Genomic DNA, 22,875 nt, shown 5'->3' with positions numbered 1-22,875 from the left:
TTCGCCCTTATTTATTATTAATTTTCATTCATCCATGATCATCCAAATCGCGGTTTCGCACAAATGTTGTTTCCTAAATCCTGATTGATCCTCTGAGATAATATTGTTGCTTGCGCGCTCGCGGAAAGAAAGGAACACTCTTTCAACTTTCAAAAACCAAGCGGTTTTATTAGGAGATAAAGATGTAGACACATCCGTAAGAGCTCGCAGACTCTTTCCAACTATTTATTTATTCTCGTTGCCCAGCTCTTGACAGCTGACCGCCGCTGCCGATCGATATCGGCGATCCGACAGTTGACTCGCGGTCGAGGTGTATACCTAGCGACGCACATAACAATATTATTTCTTTCTAAATATATTTTTATCTGTTCCTTAACTACAAGTTCTAACACTTTTTTCATAAATCGAGAATATTGATAGGTCTACATTCACTAGCTTTCTTAGATTTAGCTACTTTTGGTATCGGTATAATCGTTGACGTTTATCACCCATCTGGACATTGACCCTTCCTCAGAGAATTATTAATTACACCTATAAATTCATGTTTTATCACATAAAACATTGACTTTAACAATGCACTCGTTATTCCCTCCTCAGTTTCTTTATTAGGTAAACAATTTTCTCTAAATATCTTATATCTACCAGTTCAAAATCATCGACAATGTTTATTGTTTGGATAACATGAATAATTCTTTCCTTGACCATTTTTCTTCTTTTTTTCTTCTATAGATTTCATTATATTATTAATACTTTCTATGTAAAATAGATTAAATTTATGTGCTATTATATATTGCACCGATTAATATTATCTAATATTTCAAAATCTATATTTTCCATAACTTTTCATTCCATTAGCTCGCCTTTAATTACCTCTTTTAAAGTTTTCTACATTATCGCCGTATTAGTCTTGTTGCGATCTATCATATTTTTATTATATTCTTTTTTTAGTTAGGAGAGAGTTTAGTTTTAAAAGAAAGAGAGAGGGGGGCGGTGAGTGAGTGAGTGAGTGAGCGAGTTAGTGAATGAGCGAATTAGTGAGTGAGCAAGCGAGCGAGTGAATGAAAGAGAGAGAGAGAGAAAGAGAGAGAGAGAGAGAGAGAGAGAGAGAGAGAGAGAGAGAGAGAGAGAGAGAGAGAGAGAGAGAGCTTTACATAATATATATATATATATATATTTCCTTTACTATTATAAATCACTACATACATCAATGTGTCTAAAAAAAGTTTTTTCTGTTTTTATGTGTCGAATTTTGGCATATTTTCAAAATAATGCAATTAATATGTTGTAAAAATTTCGTGCATGTTTGAAATTTTTTTAGTTGATAATAACATTTATTTTTATTAACTTCTAAAAATTTTATTTTCTCAATAAAGTCACGTAACATAAATTTTTGAATCAATATGTAATTGATTATTTTTAAACGTTTATTTAATATTTATAAACGTTTGAAATAATTGGTATCAATTACTACAGTAAGTATTTATTTTTATTAAATATAGATTCCAGGAAATTTACGATTTGTCTTACTTTAGTGCAACTTGGCTTAGAGTTAGATTAGAATTAATCTGAATCACGTGTATTTACATCACGTGAACCGGTTGACTCATGCGGCATTTTCTACTGGGGAAATCTTCCAGTAAACGAAGGATACCAGTGTTCAATTTCTCGAATCTTACTATCGGCAAACTTTGTGTGGAGAAACGACTGTGCATTATCTGAGATTTATTTGTGAGAATGCTTGAAACAGAATTTGTACGGAATAGCTATGTAAATATAGATTACCAGAATTAGCACATGCGCAACACATTATTTTTAACGTTCAGATACGCGTGATGAGACTTGCCGCTCGGTTTAAAGTTGGAGTATCTACCTAAATTCAATTACACCTTATTTTAAATCTAATCAAGTAATGTAATAGTGATAATGTAGTTTTAAAATACTTATTTTAATGTAGTCATATTGAATTGTATAAAGTAAAAAGTAAAAACATTATATTGTATTAAAATGTTTTATTTTGTATAAAGAATAAATTAATTTTTTTCACATGTTACACGTATATTTCACAATATAATTTAACGAAAAAGTCTCTTCTATACTTATAAATTAATAAATGGTTAATTAAATATTCTTATGAATTACTAATAAAGTTTAATTTCGTTGGAAATATATAATATGCTTGTTTATTTTTACCTAGAACGACACTGGCGTGTAACAGACTAGCATTTTTTTAAGATTGATATTTTTATAATATCTCTCATTTTTGTTAATCTACTTGATAGATTGAGATACCCTTTTTTGGAATAAAGGATAGTGTTACCCAGCAAATAATCTTTAAATAATAATGGAAAATTCGTACTGTGTATACCGTATCTAAATGTTTTTGAAAGAAACGAATGTCATATAGTTTTTTTCTCCAAATTTATGTTTTAAAACAAATATGTGATGCGCAGTTTATGTGAATAGGAGAAAGTAAAAATGTACACAAAAATTATTATTAGATCCGTTGAAGATTCATTGGCTTTCTCAAATCAAAAAGTTTTTTTAAGATTGACGAAAACTTGTTATATAATGTTTTGTAATATTGCAATAGCAATAATGCAAATTTAAAATGATATTATAAAATATACTACATTGTGGAAAATGTATGTAAAGTTACACAAATAATAAATGTAACAATTACAAAATAAAAAATGGAAGTACAAAATCATGTACTTCTACAAAAATTAATATTTTTACTCTTTGTTGTATAAATAATCTTTTATATTTTATAGAAAATTACAAAATTAAAAGTATAATTTACAGATTTCATGTAAATGTAAATTTTTTTGGTAATATTACAAAACATTAATAATATTACACAGATTATGATAATTTTACAAATTATAATTTTTTTCTTACGTAAGTATATATTCCTCAGAAAAATGGAATGACTGTAATTAACTAGCCTGCATATTAATATTTTGTAATGTACACGATAGTTTTTGTTTAAATATTAATTTGGCACTATGCATGGCACTAAGCGCTCTTTTGAAACCAGAGAACGTTGGCTGCACACGTCAATGATGCGTGCAGCAAACAAATAGAGCCTTCTGTAATATGATTAGCTTTTGCTTTTAGTTTTTTGCTAGATCTAAAAGTAAAAACTAATCATAATTAAGAAACAATCTCACACAAAGAATTGACAACCGGTTATTGTTAGTTGAACTTAGCTCTGGATCGTTATGAATACAAATTATTACATTGTCAATTCTTTGCACTAAAGGTGGCTTAAAGTGTAGCCAAAATGTTTGCTTAACATGACTTTTTGCGATTAAAGATACTAGAAGATACTTGTCTTGAGTTTTATCTTGTGCACAAATAACAGCGCGACTTCTTACAGCCCGCTTTTTCTTTTGTTTCATTATTAATAATTTTTAAAATATGCGTGGTATTATTACAAATTATTTTGTAGATTTACATTATGATTGTAAATTTCATATTTTATTTTGTATTGTTACAAGTATGTAAATTATTTTTAACATAAACTTCTGTACATTTACTCACTGTTGTAAAATTAATATGTAAAATTATATAAATACACATACAATATGTATTATTTTAAAAACAGTTTAGAAATCTACTTTTAATATATAAATTTACTTATGCAAATTGCTTATTTACAATGTAAGATAATAATTTTATTTACAAGATGTGAATTTACTAATGTATGTAAATACACAACTTTAATAGTTAGTCCCAATATTACCCGCTATAATAGTTGTAATTTTAGATAAAAATTTTTTACAGCGTATATAACAAGTTTTTTTAGTAAAACAAGCAAAAATGAGCATTTGACAAAACTTTAAAATTGATGTAGGTAATATCTTTCATTCTTTTCTTCCTTTTATGAAAAATACTTCCCTTTCATAAAAATACTTACAAGTTAACGCATATAATATATATATATATGAAATTGAAATATGATATGCATATGAAATTTAAGTAAAAATTTTGGGATGTAAAACGTTTTTTATTGGTTTATACAAATACCTTATGCTGTTTTATAAGACGTAACAATTAATAGAGCATTAAAATATTAATTACATCTTCGTTAAAAATTTTTGCAATAAATTATCTATCCATTTGTAATTCTGCTTCTATTCTACAGGTTTTAGGTAAGGGCAGCTTCGGTAAGGTGTTATTGGCTGAATTACGCGACACAGAATGCGTGTACGCAGTGAAATGCCTAAAGAAAGATGTCGTCCTCGAGGATGACGATGTTGAGTGCACACTAATCGAGAGAAAGGTCCTCACGCTGGCCACTAGACATCCATATCTTTGCCACCTGTTTTGCACTTTCCAGACTGACTCGCATCTCTTCTTCGTTATGGAATATCTCAACGGAGGTGATCTGATGTTCCATATACAGAAGTCTGGCCGATTTCCCGAAACGCGCGCGCGATTTTATGCCGCTGAAATTTGGTCTGGAATGAACTTTTTACACAAGAAAGGCATCGTTTATCGGGATCTCAAGCTTGACAATGTGTTACTTGACTTCGAAGGTCATATTAGAATCGCAGATTTCGGTATGTGTAAACTTCAAATCTTCCTGGATAGAACAGCCGATACATTCTGCGGTACACCAGATTATATGGCGCCAGAGGTATATCATCATTCTCTTATATATTTCAATTGTTTTTCTTTTCACTCACTATTGGAAGAAAAGAGGGAATTATGGAATAAAAAGGAGTTACACAAAATATCAAGATATCATCTTTAGCTTATATACTTCACTGTACTCTGATAGCAGCAGACAAAACTAATCTTTTATAGTTTGCGTAAATGTTATAACATGGGAAATAATTATTAATGTTTGCTGTGTTGTCATAAGAACAAAAATTTAATTTTAGAAGTAGTAGAGAATATTACAGAGCTGCACAAACAAATTTTTTGCTGGTATAGGCAGATGTCACAACTAAAATAAGTGTAATTTTTGTATCTGCTAGATTTTTGGCTGTCACGTATAAAATTTGTAAATTCTACTTCCGTCAATTAGATTATGTGTAATATATACATATACATATTATAATATTTGCTAATCATTTATCTATCTCGATGAATTTTTATAATATATAAATACCTATATAATATATAATTATACATATAATTTTTGATAAAGATGTAAGATTAATTTTTTAAGTTGTGAATACTACTTGTATAATTTTTAAGAGTTTTTATATCGAGTGTTAATTTTGTAACTTTTAATTTAGAGTGTTTTAATTTGGAAATCTTAATTGTGACTTTTAATATAAAAATATATGTATACCCCAAAAGTATGAAAAAATCCAAAAAATGTTTTAATTTGAATAAATTTTTAAATTAATTTTGACACAAATAGTATCAAGCTTTAATATCGCTGATTTTCCTAAACTTTGAACATCTTTCTTTACCACTCTTTCTAAAAAAATAGTATTCCATAACTCTTTGTTTTCCTTTAATTATTCAATTTTAATGGATAAGAACATTTAATATTCATGTTTGCGCAGATAATAAAAGGATTGAAGTATAATCAAGCGGTGGACTGGTGGTCGTTTGGAGTTCTGATGTACGAGATGCTAACCGGTCAATCGCCATTCTCCGGATGCGACGAAGACGAATTGTTTTGGAGTATTTGCAACGAACGGCCGTTTATACCGCGGTATCTGAGTCAAGAAGCTACCGATATACTTGTCTGTTTGCTAGAGAAAGACGCCGGAAAAAGGATACCAGCCCACGAAATCGCTGTGCATGCTTTTTTTCAGGTATAATTTGTTACGTTATCCTTTTAAGGCGGATAACAAAATTTAAAAACTTGGATATAGGTCCGAAAACGACTTACCTCCGATTTTTTAACCATGTATTCGAAATTCCCATCATTTGCGGAAATAAATGAAAAAGAACCACGATTTAGGGTTTTTGATGGTTTTTGATATGAAAATCAAATTTACGCCAATTTTCACTATCATATTCATAATCAGCGCGCCAAAATACGTAGGAATACATAGTTTAACAAAAATCAGAGGTAAGTCATTTTCGGAACTTTATCCGAAAACTTGGATACTTATAAATATGTACTTTTATTGTATTAAAATTTTGAGACAGAATAATGATACACAAAGATGGAAAATATTGCACTGTTGTTCATTAAAATACACGTACCAAATATGTAACGCGTCTGTATGCGCCTTTAGATGGCAAAAATATATTTTACGCAGTTTTATATAAAAGGGCATTCCAATTTCACAGCATTTGCCCTGGGATCGATTAGAGAGGAGGCAGTTGGAACCGCCATTTAAGCCCGCGCTCGAACACACTCTGGATACGAAGTACTTCGATACGGCATTCACGACCGAACGTCCGAGGCTCACGCCAGTGCCTGAACAGATCTTAACCTCGATGGATCAAGGTGTTTTCCGTGGATTCTCTTACACAAATCCGAATGCAACAGATTGATGACAACTGAAGGGGATATGTGTGTTAACGGAACGTTTTGTCATCTCTATTTTTTTGTACAATAATGAGAAAAAAAGATAAGTCGTGTTTTTTGCACAAAAATCAATTTTTGTCTTGTATTTTCAAAGAGTAGTGATATTGAGAATATTATACAATGTCAATATAATATGCGTAAACTGCAACTTAAGAATGTACTCCTGTGAATAATATATAATACAAGGAAGAAATCGAGACATAAAATATCTAGAAAACTGAACTTTTCGTATTAAGAAAAAACACAAATTTTATTAAAATACGATAGAATAAAAATTATTTTTTTGTTTTTATGCTAATATCTTTTGAGCAAAATTTTATATCGCGATGAAACGTCAAATTGCTTTTAAACCGCAAATTTTATATCAAATTGTAAAATTTTTTATTTGATTTTCATATTATTTCGTTTCATATATGTAAGTGCAGAAGACACTAGCATCCACCCATCCACTTTGTAAAAAGGAGATGTTAACATTGTATTGTTGCCGCTTTTCCGCAATGCTGATTGGTTCTCTTACTGCGCTTACTTCGTATTGCGAGAGTAACTGTCATTGTGATTGAATTTTGACAGCTGTTAAATTTGTATAAATGGTTATCTATACAATTATCGTTGTAATTTATTTTTAAAAAGTAAAAAATAAGAAGTTAAATAGCGTTTGTCTGTGGTGTCTAGTTAAACTATCATATATCTGAAACAAGCTCTTGTTTTCAATTCAAAACAATTGCTGTTGATATCTTCTTACAAATTTGGATTTGATTTAGTATTGTTGTGTTTCATACATATATTATAATTTATTTGTTTTTAGTTCAACAACGTCAAAAAATTGAAACAAAACCATTTTTTCACATTATTTTTCATTATATTTTTATATATTTAGAAACTTTATAAGATAAAAAGTTTAGTTCAGTGATTGGGGAAAAATTTTATAATCTCTTTTTTTACATTAAGATATTAAGCTCAAAAAATCCTATTTTTATTTTTCTTAGACGTATTGTTATTAATAAAAACTATTTTAAAAATAAATGTGAACACCATTTTTTCTCTTCATAGTAACCATGAAACGTGTACTACAATTATGAACAACAGGAACTAAAAATTCTTTCCGAATAAAATTTAAGTCAAAATAATAGAAAATCAGGCAAAAATATGATAAAACGCGAAATTTTAAATTCAAATCGCGAAAAACGGTATAACGCGAAAAGTTCAGTACCCTGGTAATATCTCTTCTCTTACAGTATAATGAGATATTATCATAATATTTTAAATAAATAAATAAGTATATATATATATATAAGTATGTATTTATTTACTTATTTATTTATATAGTATAAAATCAATATATTAATATATCGAGATATGTATATATTTATTTATTTATGAAGACAAAGCAATAATAAAAAAATATCCAAATATTAATCTAAAGTTAGATAAGATAAAACAACAGGCGTTTTATAAATATCTAGCAGCAGCATTAAGCAAAATGAAATATAACAATTGTTCAATACAAAAATATATTTATTAATAACAAATTATAATAAGTATTATGAAACACATTTTTAGTTTTCGAAACGTACATAATTAAGTTTTAATGTTATATTTATTATTTTAAATAGCTGTATGTATCAGCGGTAAGAAACAAAATAAATTTCGATACGGAGTACACACCACTTTTGTACAAATATCATCAGATGTAAAACTTTGTATATTAGACCATGTATTTCCTACAGAAATGTTAAAATATAATGAACTTATGGGGTAGTGCTCAAGTTGAACTGGATTTAATAATACTTTTCCTTTTACAATAGTCATATTATTAGAAATACAAATATTTGTTATAGAGAGAACATTATTATTTTTTAATAAATAATAAAAATTTAATAATAAAAATTATTTTTACGTTGTTTGACTGAAAGTGTAAAGTCTTTGTAAACAATATTGTCATATGAAGAAATTCCTGTTTTCTTAGACGTTTTTGCATTAAAATTTTTTACTTCTGGTTTTACAATTGTACTCATTTCTTTGCTAAAATTACATTAAGTTTGTTCAACTATTCTATTAAACAATTGATGTAATGGTTTTTCACTTTTTAAAATTCGTTTTTTTATGATATGTAAGAAATTTTCAAAAGGAAAACTACTAAAGAAATCTAAATGATCAAATTTAGCAACATCATTAGATAAATGTATTAAGCGATGAACATTATAAATCAAAAATTTTTCTCATCCACACGTGCTGTGCTAACCAAGACAAATTACCAGGGAGAAGCATGGCCGGATCATGTACAGTGTTGAAATGTGCAAGATCGGCTCCATTTTCAGGTATTTCATAATGTACAGCAACATTTACAGTAAGTTTACCATCCAGATAAAAGTAACTCTTGAGAATTAAAAAAATTAAAGAATTAAAAAATAAAATAAACAAATCTAATTTTTTTTTCTTTGATCTGTAAGTCTGGAGAATGATTCTCGATTTAATTCTCAATTCTCGAATAAACACTAATTTATTTGATTTGTTACAATACATTCTGCGAACTGTAACAACTCTTTTCTTTCTTTTCCTGTCTTCCCCAAGTAGTTTTGCATTGTGGAATACATATTTCACATTGCAAAGAATCGAATGTCCAACAAACCTGTACGTGAATTATTGAGGTACTCATTACAACCTTGAAAGCGCTATGTCCCGTTGGTGATTTGTATGTGCAACCGCGCGCGTTGATAGAGTTATTGATAGAGAGAGAGAGAGAGAGAGAGAGAGAGAGAGAGAGAGAGAGAGAGAGAGAGAGAGAGAGAGGGGGGAGAGGGAAAGGGAGATTGATTGATTGATTGATTAATTGATTTATTATAATAATGTCCTAGCAAGCTATGAGGCAAACAAAGATATATATTTGATAGTTACAATATAACAAAGGATAAATAATGTGAGCAAAATACTTAGCTAAGTTAACAATATTACCTGAATAAACAACTACATTTGTGAGTAAGTAAATAGTAAGTAGATAGTAATTATCAAACTTCCTTATCAAACTATTTCATTTATATTGCGATTTAGGATCAATTTGTATCACTTTCTGTCTTATTTGCGATTGTGAAAAAGTTACAACGACTTTACAAACGCTTGGAACCTTGCTTGAAGTCTTACTCCAATGGATGAGGATATTACAATATTATTATAAAAATATCACAATTATAAATATAGATAATAAAAGTAAATGCTCTTTACATTGTTTGCTCTTACAAAAAAAAACTACAAGAATACTACAAGAAAAAAACTACAAAAAACTGAAGTTCTTCAATAGTATACCAGTAATTTCTTCGTATCCTTATAGTTTTTTTTCGTAAGGGTGGTTTCTACTTAATACTATACAATATTATGTCAGTCATGTTTAAAGAAAATTATTCATACGAACGTATAAACGTATAACATAGAAATAAAATATAGAGTTCTATATGATTTCCAACACTTTACACAAAGAAACTTCCAAAATTTATAAATTTTTAAATAGTTAACAGTTATATCACACCTATCACTGTTTTGTTTTTTTTCTTTGGTTCTTCATTACTTTATTCATCTTTATTCTTTTTGTCGGACAGCTCACGTATTAGATTTAATTTTTGCTGATGTCGCCTTTCCTTTGCTGGTTCTTTTTTTTTCGAATAATTCCATCCTTTTATCTTGTCTGCTTAGATTTTTTTGCCTTTGATGAGCCATCAATGCCGTGTCTTGCGAGATTAGTATTCTGTATTTCTTCCAACATTTTAGGTACACTTTTAGCACTTTGCATAACTTCGATGCTGTCATCCGAAAAAGCAATTTTTAGCAAATCCTTTTCATACGAAACTTCTTCTCTGGAACTACCCGATTTGCTATTATTCTCCACTGCTTTCTTTTTTTTTTCAGAACGGTTTTGTAGCGATTTTCAATCTTTACAGATGTTTTGGATATATTCAATGTTTCCTTCATATCTTTTGATATTTCTGATTACATCAGTTTTTATTTTTAAATTTTTTTTATTGGACCAATAGCGCATAAATATGTTTGATATTTACTGAGCATAAATGAAGTGGCTGATTTGCTCCAGTAATCTGAATATCATATTACTAGCTTATCAGTACAGTAACGTATGTCAGAAAACCAACTAATTGTATATATCTTATAAATATACAGCATATTTTACAATAACCCAGATAGCACAAGGACATCCAGTGTATGTCCAGTGGATATCCGCTTTTGGACATTTGGACATCCATTAAGAGTCCAAATAAGGTCCGTCGGACATTCGATGGACGTCCATAGGATATACGTTTGGCACAACTTTGTACGTTCATAGAAAGTCCTTTAATGGACATCCATGGGATATAAGTTTGTCACAATTTCGGACATTCATAGAAAGTCCGAAATAAACCAAATTTTGAACCTATTATGGTTTGATTATTTCTTTTGGGCCTTTTTCAATTAAAGAGCTTGCTGCAATAGTGGGTTAATCCAAATTTTGTAAAAATCATCGACATAAAGCATGGACTGCGCATTTCCTGCAAAAAGCTCTTAAAAAGTGTCCGGCAGAAAAACGAAGAGGAGACATGGTCCGGGTCAATTTCTTTCTCTGTCTAGCGCCTATTATGCTACTGGTTAGACAGAGCCCTAATTTACACCGAGCACTTGGTACGCGTATCAAGTAATGAATTTAAGCTGATCAGCCAATGATTAAACACATTCACTAGTTATTTACTATTTGATACACGTACCAAGTGCTCGGTGTAAAGATCAGAGACAGCGCTTGACTCAGACCAATTGCTGTATCTCTTTTTTGGTCGGAAAAAGAAACGAAAAAAAAACCGAAAAAAAGAAAAAAAAGAAAAAGAAACAATAATATATTATAACAAACATTTAAAAAAATACTAATAATTAATAATGTTAATAATAAATAAAATTCCAAGTGCGGACATAAATCAGATATTGAGCATAGGACGTTCTGAATAGAACATCCGTTTTAATTCCAATAATGGATATCCTATGAATGTCCATTTTATGTCCATGGACATGTGGACCTGAATTGGACTTAACATGGACGTCCTTGGAACATCCAGTGCTATTTGGGAACGTAACAACCTTGAGAAGTAAAACTACGAAAATCGAAAATAATTATCTTATGATAACAAATTAAATGTGCTGTATTCTTAATATATTTTTTATCAAAGTTATATCATTTTAGAAATGTATATTACTTAGGTTGAATTTGATCAAAAGTTTTATCTTGGATTTCTGATTGTTTATGTTATAAAAAATATCACTTATGTTGAATTTATCAAAACTATTCTTGGATTTTTTATATATCACTTAGGATAAATTGGATATGATCAAAAGTATTATCTTGAGTTTTATAATTTTTTCCTTAAAAAAAACTACACACTTTGCGCGCTTTTTTTACCATTTTTAAAAAGGTACTTTGGTTTGGATAAAATTATTACAATAGTTCTATTATTAAAGTAACAATTATTTTAAATAAAAAATTATTGTATTCACACACACAAATTAATTTTTCTGCAAAAATAATGATATGTAAATATCTTGTTACTCATTGATTATTTAATTTTACATTGGTGTTGATGATTAAATAGATAAAGTGTGACGTCGAGTTGTGCATTTGTTAAATATTGATAACACTGTAAAGATAAGAACTATCTTTTGTCACCAAGGTAGCAGTAATTATGTACGTTACTAGTAAACCAAAGAATACAAATTAGTATTATTAAAAACATTGAAAGTTTCATTTAAACTAATTAATATTTAATATTATAGCAACATTTAACTGATCCACAATTCCATATCACACAACATTTTATCTATCTCATCGACACCAGTGTAAAATCTGAGTTATGTTACTCTCTGATTATATATAAATAATTTTATATTGATGTTAATGATCAAATACATAGACTTACTAGAATAGACTGCTCCTGAAGTGGAAAAACGGTGGTGGGAGTATCCGTCACTGAGAAAAGGATAACTGTCGTTAATATGGGTTGCTATCTTTTTCTAGTGGGCGTAACTTCGTAGCAGCGAGGAAGGTCCTTTTTATATTCTACTTCGCATACACAGCAACTCAACACTATTATTTTAATTATTTAAATAAAATTATTTATTCATTAGACTCACTAACCTCAAAATATCCGTTTTGATTATCCGATCTCACATGAAGCTCATATCGGCAACACGCATACTATGACAACACATGCTCACGCTCTGACACCGTTATTGGTCGCTATGCTTCCCCACTATTCTGTATTAAAAAGAGACAGAATCTCATCTTAACGACAGTTATCCTTTCTCAGTGATGGATACCCTCACTACTTTCATAAGCAGTCTATTCTAGTAAGTCTATGATCAAATAGATGAAGTGTGACGTAAAGTTGTGCATCGGTTAAATATTGATGACGTTATAAGAATAAGAACCATCTTTTGTCACTAAGGTAGTGACAATTATATAAGTGAGATTGCGCACGTAAGCGATTGAACACAGTAGTTGTACGGTCGGAAACGGCTCCAACATGGAGAAGCTTCCGTGGTTAGGTTTGGTGGGTGAGGGAATTAATGAGTTCACAATTTGAGCGTGACGGATGACCTTTATTGCTCAAAGGGGAAAAGCCCGGAGGCATAAAAACCTCTTACGAATAGATTACATGAAGAATATTTAATTTGTATGACTTATGAAGCGATGTTTTGGATATGGCTACCTGCGTTACGGTTAACGCAAGCGTCTCGCTCTCGTTGAGAAAACGCTGGTAGATTTACGTTGCGTTCAACGTATATGCGTAATGTCCACCTGCGTTACGGTTAACGCAAGTCGTCTCGCCTTCGTTATGGGAGACGCTGGTGGTCCACCTGCGTTACGGTTAACGCAAGTCGTCTCGCCTTCGTTATGGGAGACGCTGGTGGATTCGCGTTACGTCTAACGCGTGTATCTCTCGTGGTGAGATACATCGATTGCCGGGGCCCCGCTTACGTGATTCGGTATCGCACATTCGATTGTAATACGCACTGACTCGAATACCTCACTCTTCGAAGTGTGACGCACAAGTGGTTAACAAAAACCGAGGGATAGGCATGTTTCGTCCTATTCCCCCGCTCCGTCCGTTACCCCCGCTCTAAACTATTTTTTGTGGAAAAGGGTCGACAGAAACGTTATACCTGAAGAATTGAGATCTCTCCCGAATTCTCTAAGTATTTCCCTGTTCGACGGAACATCCTCCTCCCCGTTGGGAGAGAAGTGACCAACAATTGACAATGAAAATCGAATTTGTTTGATTCTGTTAATAAGATTACAATAGATGATGGGTTATGGACGTGCGGTTTTCGCTCGAGAATAACCTAAGTATAATACGCCTTAATCTACGCTCGTCGATGAATGAGCTGCGCTTGTGAGTGGACAAAGGGTTTTCGCATTTCGTTTGAATGTCCCTTGAGTTGTTTTGACGGTCGCCACCCTGACCACACCGTCGTCTCCTGGATGAGTCTCCACGATCCGTCCCAGCTGCCACCGCGTGCAAGGTTGGTTTTTGTCGATTAAAATAACGATATCGTCCTTTTGCAGACCGTCGTTCGTTCCGGTCCATTTCTGCCGTTTCTGCAGTTCGTTTAGATATTCCACGTGCCATCTCGGCCAGAAATCTTGACGGGCCTTCGATATTAGGCGCCAAGATGATAATCTATTATCTGGAACATGAGAATAATTATCTTCCGGCAGCATCGTCCTACCAACAAATGTGCCGGTGTTAATGCAAGTGGATCGTTCGGATCTGACGAAATTGGACACAAAGGTCGCGAGTTAAGTATGGCCTCGATTTCAATGGCCAACGTGTTTAGTTCCTCGTAGGTGAACATCAAATCTCCTGCAACCCTTTTGAAATGGTGCTTGAAGGATTTGACTGCCGCCTCCCATATCCCTCCGAAGTGAAGTGAGAGGGGCGGATTAAAATGCCATGCAATTTTTTTGCTTGTGGCAAAGTCGTTAACTCGGGATCTAAATTCCTCGGATTCGTATAGCGCGTACCACTCGGGAAGTTGATTTTTTGCGCCTACGAAATTTGTCCCGTTATCTGAATAGATATTTGCGGGAATGGCTCTACGTCCTACGAATCTTTTAAGTGCCGCGAGAAACGCTTCCGTTGATAAGTCGCTTACGATTTCGATATGCACGGCCTTCGTCGACATACAAACGAATACGCAACCGTACACCTTGATGCGGCCACAATTTCGCTGTTTCTTTTCTTTTATAAATATAGGGCCGAAGAAATCAATCCCGGTGTGATAAAAAGCCGCTGCCTCCTGAAATCGGCATTTTGGCAAATCTGCCATCCTATATTCTACGGGATTCGCATGGAATCGAATGCATCTCGTGCATCGTCTCACGATACGGCGTACCTGATTCTTTCCGTCAAGCAGCCAGAATCGGTGACGAATGGTATACAGCGTCGTCTGTATACCCGAATGAAAATTTTTGTTATGGGTCTCCTTTATAATTAAATCTGTGACATGATTATGGGAGGGTAGAAGAATCGGATGTCTTTGCGAATGAGGAATCTCCGCATTTCGCAGCCTGCCGCCGACGCGAAGCAAGCCTGATTCGTCGATGATAGGATTCAGAGCCGCTAATCTCGTGCCCTTTACCCTTTCGGATTTTGATATGCGATCGATGTCATCCTTGAATTGAGTTCCTTGGATAATTTTTAGAATTCGAATTTCGGCTTCGGTTAATTCTTGAATTGTAAGCGTACCTTTGTTTTTATTCGAAGGCAGCAATCGTAAACAGTACGCGATAACGCGAATCAATCGCGTATATGATGAATATCGCAAAAAAATGTTGTTTGATTCAACGGGCGATAATAGACATAATGTTTTCTTTAGTCCGGGTAGCTCTTTAATTGGAATTTCAATGGAAATTGGCCAAGCCGTTTCGGGCTGTCTAAGCCATACTGGACCGTCGAACCACGATTCGTTTCGCAAGAATTCTCTGGGTAATTGACCTCGGGATAACGCGTCGGCCGGATTGTGTTCCGCTCTTACGTGTCGCCATTCGAACTCTTTCGTTATTTCTTGGATTTCTCCAACGCGATTCGCTTCAAATGTTTTCAAGAGACTTGGCGACTTTTTTAGCCAATGTAACACGATCATAGAGTCGCTCCAGAATACGATCTTATCTGACGCGAAGGTATAAACGTTTGACACTTCCTTATATAGCCGCGCTAGCGTTAATGCTCCGCATAGTTCTAACCGAGGAATCGTGGTATCTTTGAGTGGGGCGACGCGTGTCTTTGTGCAGCATAATCTTACAAGTATGCGATTGTGCTTGTCACGAGAACGTATATAAATGCAAGCTCCGTAACCGACTCTACTAGCGTCGCAGAATCCGTGAATTTGAATTTCGATGGGTTTATCAATTATCAGACGGCGGGGCACTATCAAATGATCTATCAGTTCGATCTGTTCCGCGAACGATGACCACGACGAGTGTAACGCGCTCGTCACGGATTCGTCCCATGAGACTTTCGCCTTCCAGCATTCTTGCATTAAAATTTTGGACGCGAGTATTATTGGTCCGATAAGTCCGAGCGGATCGAAGATTTTCGCGATTTCTGATAAAATATGTCGTTTGGAGACGTGACTCACAGACTTTATCGGATTTACGACATACAATAATTCGTCACGTTGCGCGTTCCACGTAATACCTAATGTCTTTAGTATTGGATCTTCGTTTGTTAAAAATTTTACCTGGACGGCCCTTTTGTCTAGATCTTGAAGGGATCGCGGATGATTCGACGCCCACTGTCTTATGTTAAAACCACCCTTTTGCAAGATGTTTGTAGTTTCGTCACGAATTCGAATAATTTCTTCGTAGTCGTTCGCCCCGGTTATTAGATCGTCTACGTACAAATCTCGTTTTAGTACCGCCGCCCCGATCGGAAAATCTTCCCGTTCATCGTCCGCGAGGCGTTGTATAGTTCGTATTGCAAGAAACGGGGCCGAGGACACGCCGAACGTTACTGTGTTTAATTGAAAGGAGCGTATGCTATTTTCGTGATACCAGAAAATTTTTTGATATTTGCGGTCGTCCGGATGTACCCAGATTTGACGGTACATCTTCTCGATATCGGCGGTAATTACATATTTATGAATTCGAAATCGTACCAAGTGTTCAAAAAGTTTGTTTTGGATGGTGGGGCCGACCATCAGCGCGTCATTTAACGATATGCCCTTATTACTTTTTGCCGATGCGTCGAAAACTACACGTACCTTGGTTGTCGCACTCGAGATCTTACAAACCGCGTGGTGAGGGAGATAACAGCCGCCGCCGCCCTCCGTTTCGTCAAGAATGAGCGACATGTGACCGAGTTCTACGTATTCGTTCATCACGCGCTTGTATTCTTGTTCAAGTTCCGGATTTTTCGTAAATTTTCGTTGCAACGTATAAAAACGACGTAACGCGATAAATCGAGAGTTACCGAAATCTCTCTCCATTAGTCGGAAAGGTAATCGCACGACGTATCTTCCCGAAGCGTCACGTACCGTGTTTTGCGTATAATGCGACTCACATTCAAAGGAATCGGTAGATTCATATTTAGTGGAGGTCGTATCCTCCAGGAGCCAGAACTTAGCGATTTGACTTGTCAATTACGTCAACTGGCACGAGACGACTCCGGTGCCGTCGGTCGGAGATGGCGCCAACGACCACCCATCCGAGTTGCGTCTTTTGTAGGAACAAATCGCAATTGTTTCGAGACAAGTTGATCTGTCCGATCGACAAAAGCGACAGGGTGGCGCCGGAACCGATTATCATATCGACTGGTCGCGGTACATAAAATCGCGGGTCGGCTAATCTGAGATTCGTTGAAATGTTAATAGTTTCGCGTGGGAAGGCGACGCTCGGAACACTTTCGGCAATCTGCGGTATCACGAGAAAAGAAAGAGTTTTGCGGAATTCACTATGTATCGACTGAATGGTGAACTTCGCGATACCGCTCGACACGGTATTCAATCCATTGATTGGAACATCGCAAGGAAATGTCGGTATTCTCAATGTTCGAAGGAATTCTTTCGTGAGTGTGAAGTCGCGCAAAGTGTGCCGTCGCGCACATGTCTAACAAGGCTCGACCTTGTATGACGTTGCCGCGGGATGTCTTTACTCGTACGACTGCGCTCATCATGAGTTGTGATGGCGGATTGCGTGAGATTGCGTTAAAGACCGCGGTGATTCCTAGTCAATCGGATTTCAAGTTTTCTGATGATACGGAGACCGTGGAATCGGACTTCCCGGTCCCTGGCGTCGACAATGACGCTTTGTTCGCTGGGTTATGGAGCCGTGTGTTGTGAAATTTGTCGCAAAGCCTGCAGTGCGAACTCTTGCACTCCCACGTTGTGGGATTTAAGACAATTCTTACACACCCTTGTGCGTTTTACAATTTCCCATCTGCGTGACAGCGATAATTTTTCGAATTCGGTGCATCGAAATAACGGATGGGCCCCCTTTCTACACGCGAGGCATTTACCGACGGGAGTCGTGACAAAGGCGCGCGCCCCCCTTTCGTCTCTGCGGGTCTTGGTAGCGGGTGAGCCCCCCTTCGGATATGATCGTTTATTATTCCTTTCGTTACCTGAGACGTTTGTCTCGAGAGCGTCAACGCGGAACACGGTTTCGGATATAAATTCGTATAACTGTTCGAGCGTTGGGATGTCTTGTAAATTTAAAGTTTTATCCCACTCCGCGCGAACGTTCGGTGGAAGCGCCCGTTCCATTAGTCGGACGATTATGTGCGGATTAGATTCGATATCTAATGATTTAAGCGTCGCGATGTGTTGTCGTACGGTGTCTGCCAGTTTAGTCAGGTCCTGTGCGGTGACCTTACTCTGTACTGACTCGTTCGCGTTCGATGAATTCTTTTTACACGCGTTAAACAATGTGTCGATAATCTCGTCTAGATGTTTCGTCATCAGAATCCGCTTCTTTTCGTACGACTCGATAAGCAATTGCCATGCGGCCTTATAGCCTTCATCGCTTGCATCGAAGATGGAGATTTTGTCTAAGGCCGAACCGCGCAGCGAGTCTTTCAAATACAGAAACTTCTGCAAATCGGTAATATCGTCGCGCGAATCAATCATCGTCAGAAAAGTGTTTTTTAACGACAACCATTTCTCGAGATTGCCGTCGAATTTGGGTAATTCCGCGACGGGAAGTTTAACGCGTTTTATATTATTGTCCACGGGAGTGGAAGCTATGTTCAAGTTGCTCGTGCTCGTTGCCGGCGCGGTTCTATCATCTATAGCGCTCGCGACTGCGTAGTATCGATTTTGAATGTCGTCGATCTCGTTCGCGTGTTCGCCCGGCTCTATTGCTTCCAACTCATGATGTAACTCCTCGTACGCGTGGAGGAGGTCCGTTACGCGTTGCAATCGTCTCTTCAAGTTCGATTCACTCACGTTACCTCCCTCGACTAGTCTTTCGAGACTCGTTAGCTGAGCCTTCAACGCGGACCGTTTCGAATTAATGTGTCGTGCGCGATCCATATTTACTCGATCCGGCATTTGTGCACTTAAGTTCGACTCGATATGTCTTTATAAAATTACAAACGTCCACGGAAAATAAATCGCGTCCGGGCGACAAGACAAGAGTTCGACTTCACGTGTAATTATAGTTCACGAATAGATCTCGTCCGGTAACGAGATGAGGAATCACTCACGCTGGAAATCTGAACTAGCAGAGTCAAACCGACGGCCCCTGACCCCCGCACGGCCGATAGGCTGCTACGTAATGTACTTGCGGCAGGTAGTCGATTCCTCCCTTGGAATAGTTCGTCGGATTCGAGATCACAAAGAATAATTGTCGTATGGATCCGCACTTCACTCACGATTGTCGAATCGAGATGAAATCGCGAATGCGAGCTCGCGAGACACACTTGTTTAACGTTCACGATTGTATACTCTAGAACTTCAAACGAAACGATCAATGTGCTTGAGAAGCCGAAAAGCTCGATTTTACTGATGCGTCCGAACACGTAAAATATAGCCGAAGACTAACGATACGTTCGAACACGTAAAATGTAGCCGAAAGACTAACGCCAGAGAAATCGCCGAATTTTCGTCGTGACCGCTGTTCCCACTCTACATCCTAATTTTCATGTATTCCATTGGCTGACAAAATTGTGTGGATTGACGTAGGCCAATAGAATAAATAGTGAAAGGGCTTGAAATGTTACGGATCGCAGCCGGTTGCAATAAATCATGTTTGAACATGCACGTGCCTGCGCGCGAGGGTCGAAAAGAAAGAGATGCATCAAATTTTCTCAGGTAGGTAATGCGCGAGCTAACAAAGGCCCATTTGGAAGTGTCTGTCGCCAGGCAATTCGACATGGTCATAATTTCTCCTTTGTATTAGAATCGTATTTCTTAAGTCCCCCCTCACGCCGGAAACGGGTAAAAACATGTGTCATCTCAAGACCGTCTAGTTTAGAAAGTAAAAACGTACCTTTCAAAACCCTCTTTTTTTTGTTAAGGAGAAAAACGCAATTTCAAGCAACTTCAAACTTGAATTCTCGTGTTTTATTTGTCTAAGTGTGACCGATCGCCTTAACCCTTGTCTCTCCAGTAAATGAATGTTACCTATACGTGTCCTTCATAAACGTTGCACGAATTTATTGCAACCAGATGTTTGGGATGAATTACGCAGAATTCAATTTATCTTACGACGACATTGGAACGAACATGGACTCGATATGATCTCTAACGTTCTTTATATCACGTATATCCGAAATTAGGAACGCGCTCTTACCTATTCCGCACGCAGATGGGAATTGACGTAGTCTACATTGACTCGCGTGATTTTTCGTCGAATAAGGTGTGCTAAACAATGTCGTCAACGATCCACATGCAATAATGATATTGATAATTATATTAAGGAATACTTAGATTCAGATGTTTGATGACCCTCGCAGCTGGCGTGGAGCTGGGTGTCGGGATCCTCGGAGACGAGTGTGGCGACGGGTGGATCTTCGAAGTGGCGTGATGATGACACACCGAATTATTGTTATGCACTCGCGATCGCGAATTCATACCTCACAGGAGGCACCAAACTGTACGGTCGGAAACGGCTCCAACATGGAGAAGCTTCCGTGGTTAGGTTTGGTGGGTGAGGGAATTAATGAGTTCACAATTTGAGCGTGACGGATGACCTTTATTGCTCAAAGGGGAAAAGCCCGGAGGCATAAAAACCTCTTACGAATAGATTACATGAAGAATATTTAATTTGTATGACTTATGAAGCGATGTTTTGGATATGGCTACCTGCGTTACGGTTAACGCAAGCGTCTCGCTCTCGTTGAGAAAACGCTGGTAAATTTACGTTGCGTTCAACGTATATGCGTAATGTCCACCTGCGTTACGGTTAACGCAAGTCGTCTCGCCTTCGTCATGGGAGACGCTGGTGGTCCACCTGCGTTACGGTTAACGCAAGTCGTCTCGCCTTCGTTATGGGAGACGCTGGTGGATTTGCGTTACGTCTAACGCGTGTATCTCTCGTGGTGAGATACATCGATTGCCGGGGCCCCGCTTACGTGATTCGGTATCGCACATTCGATTGTAATACGCACTGACTCGAATACCTCACTCTTCGAAGTGTGTCGCACAAGTGGTTAACAAAAACCGAGGGATAGGCATGTTTCGTCCTATTCCCCCGCTCCGTCCGTTACCCCCGCTCTAAACTATTTTTTGTGGAAAAGAGTCGACAGAAACGTTATACCTGAAGAATTGAGATCTCTCCCGAATTCTCTAAGTATTTCCCTGTTCGACGGAACAGTAGTATTTCCCGATTGGACACAGACCCAATTGGACACGGATCCGATTAGACACGGACCCGATTGGACACGGATCCGATTGCACACGGATCCGATTATACACAACCCGTTTGCACACAACCTGTTTGCACACAGACCCGATTGCATACGGACCCGATTGCACACCAACCTGATTGCGCACCGACCCGTTTGCACACAGACCCGATTGCACACGGACTCGATTGCGCACCGACCTGATTGCACACGACCCGTTTGCACGCGAACCCGATTGCACACGGACCCGATTGCACACCAACCCGATTGCGCACCGACTCGTTTGCACACAGACCCAATTGCACACGATATGATTCCGCATCGCAGAATAATGCAAAAATAATTTAGATAGCACAGAAAATTTTTATAAATATTTTACGAATTTATTTTTAAAAAACATTTTTTAATAGTTATATAATCGTTTTTTATAAATTATTTAGAAATAATACAAAAATTATTACTAACAATATATAAAATATATTTTTTTAATGTACTGAAAAATATTTATGGTATATAAATTCGAAATATTTTTTATATTTTTGGATTATAATAGAATAAATATTTATTTTTAATATTTTCATAAATATTTATCATAATTTTTTTATACTTGGCAAACTCAGACATAAAAATACGTACAAAATATTTATTATAATATTTCTTTTCTTATACATATTTTATAGTCGCAAACCCATGTGGTACAAAAAATACTTTGTGCACACACACACACACACACACACACACACACACACACACACACACACACACACACACACATGGGGGGGTGCAAGGGGGGCTTCGCCCCCTCCCGCACCAACCCCGACCAAGTCGCTAACAAATCGGTGTGCAAACAGGTTGTGTGCAATTGGGTCCGTGTGCAAACGGGTCGTGTGCAATCGGGTCGGTGCGCAATCGGGTCCGTGTGCAAACGGGTCGGTGCGCAATCGGATCCGTGTGCAATCGGGTCGGTGTGCAATCGGGTCCGTGTGCAATCGGGTCCGTGTCCAATCGGGTTCATGTTCAATTGGGTCTGTGTGCAATCGAGTCCGTGTCCAATTGGGTCTGTGTCCAATCGAGTCCGTGTCCAATCGCGACTGTGTCCAATTGGGAAATATTACTGTATTCAATCGCTTATGTGCGCAATCAGGACAGTCTCCAATTATATACGTTACTAATAAACTAAAGAAAAAAGATTAGTATTATTAAAAACATTAAAAGTTTTATTCAAGCTAATTAATAGTTAATACTACAGCAACATTTAACTGATCCACAATTCTATATCACACAACATTTTATCTATCTTATTGATACCAGTGTAAAATCTGAGCTTGTTACTCAGTGATTAATTAATTTTACATTGGTGTTGATGATTAAATGTATGAAGTGTTACGTAGAGTTGTACATCTGTTAAATATTGATAACGTTATAAAGATACTGACTCCTCTCTCTCTCTCTCGAGAGATCGAGAGAGAGAGAGAGAGAGAGCGAGAGAGAGAGAGAGAG

At 36.1% G+C, this 22,875-nt stretch overlaps 3 protein-coding genes across 4 annotated transcripts in view; 1 reads left to right on the top strand and 2 right to left on the bottom strand.

Moving 5' to 3' along the window:
• Window positions 1-6,536, top strand: part of LOC105830762 (probable serine/threonine-protein kinase DDB_G0282963) — a 47,995-nt gene extending 41,459 nt beyond the window's left edge. For both annotated transcript variants that reach the window (XM_012670298.3, XM_012670299.3), the window contains 3 exons: window positions 4,148-4,642; window positions 5,526-5,780; window positions 6,265-6,536. In XM_012670298.3, coding sequence (XP_012525752.1) covers window positions 4,148-4,642; window positions 5,526-5,780; window positions 6,265-6,471 — 957 coding nt within the window. In that variant the 3' untranslated portion in view covers window positions 6,472-6,536. The remainder of the gene's footprint in view (window positions 1-4,147; window positions 4,643-5,525; window positions 5,781-6,264) is intronic.
• A 7,350-nt stretch (window positions 6,537-13,886) lies between these two features.
• On the bottom strand, window positions 13,887-17,017 carry LOC105829706. Its single transcript, XM_012668747.2, has 2 exons — window positions 14,258-17,017; window positions 13,887-14,180 (listed from the first exon to the last, which is right to left on the bottom strand). Exons 1-2 carry the CDS (start codon window positions 17,015-17,017, stop codon window positions 13,887-13,889), a joined length of 3,054 nt encoding a protein of 1,017 aa, XP_012524201.2.
• Window positions 17,018-17,848: 831 nt separating this feature from the next.
• Window positions 17,849-19,078, bottom strand: LOC105829705. The gene has a single exon (XM_012668745.1). It carries the CDS (start codon window positions 19,076-19,078, stop codon window positions 17,849-17,851), a length of 1,230 nt encoding a protein of 409 aa, XP_012524199.1.
• Between the last annotated feature and the right edge of the window lie 3,797 nt (window positions 19,079-22,875).

This window comes from Monomorium pharaonis, chromosome 9 (assembly GCF_013373865.1).
Source record: "Monomorium pharaonis isolate MP-MQ-018 chromosome 9, ASM1337386v2, whole genome shotgun sequence".
NCBI lineage: Eukaryota > Metazoa > Arthropoda > Insecta > Hymenoptera > Formicidae > Monomorium > Monomorium pharaonis.
This window is presented reverse-complemented; position numbering and strand designations above follow the sequence as displayed.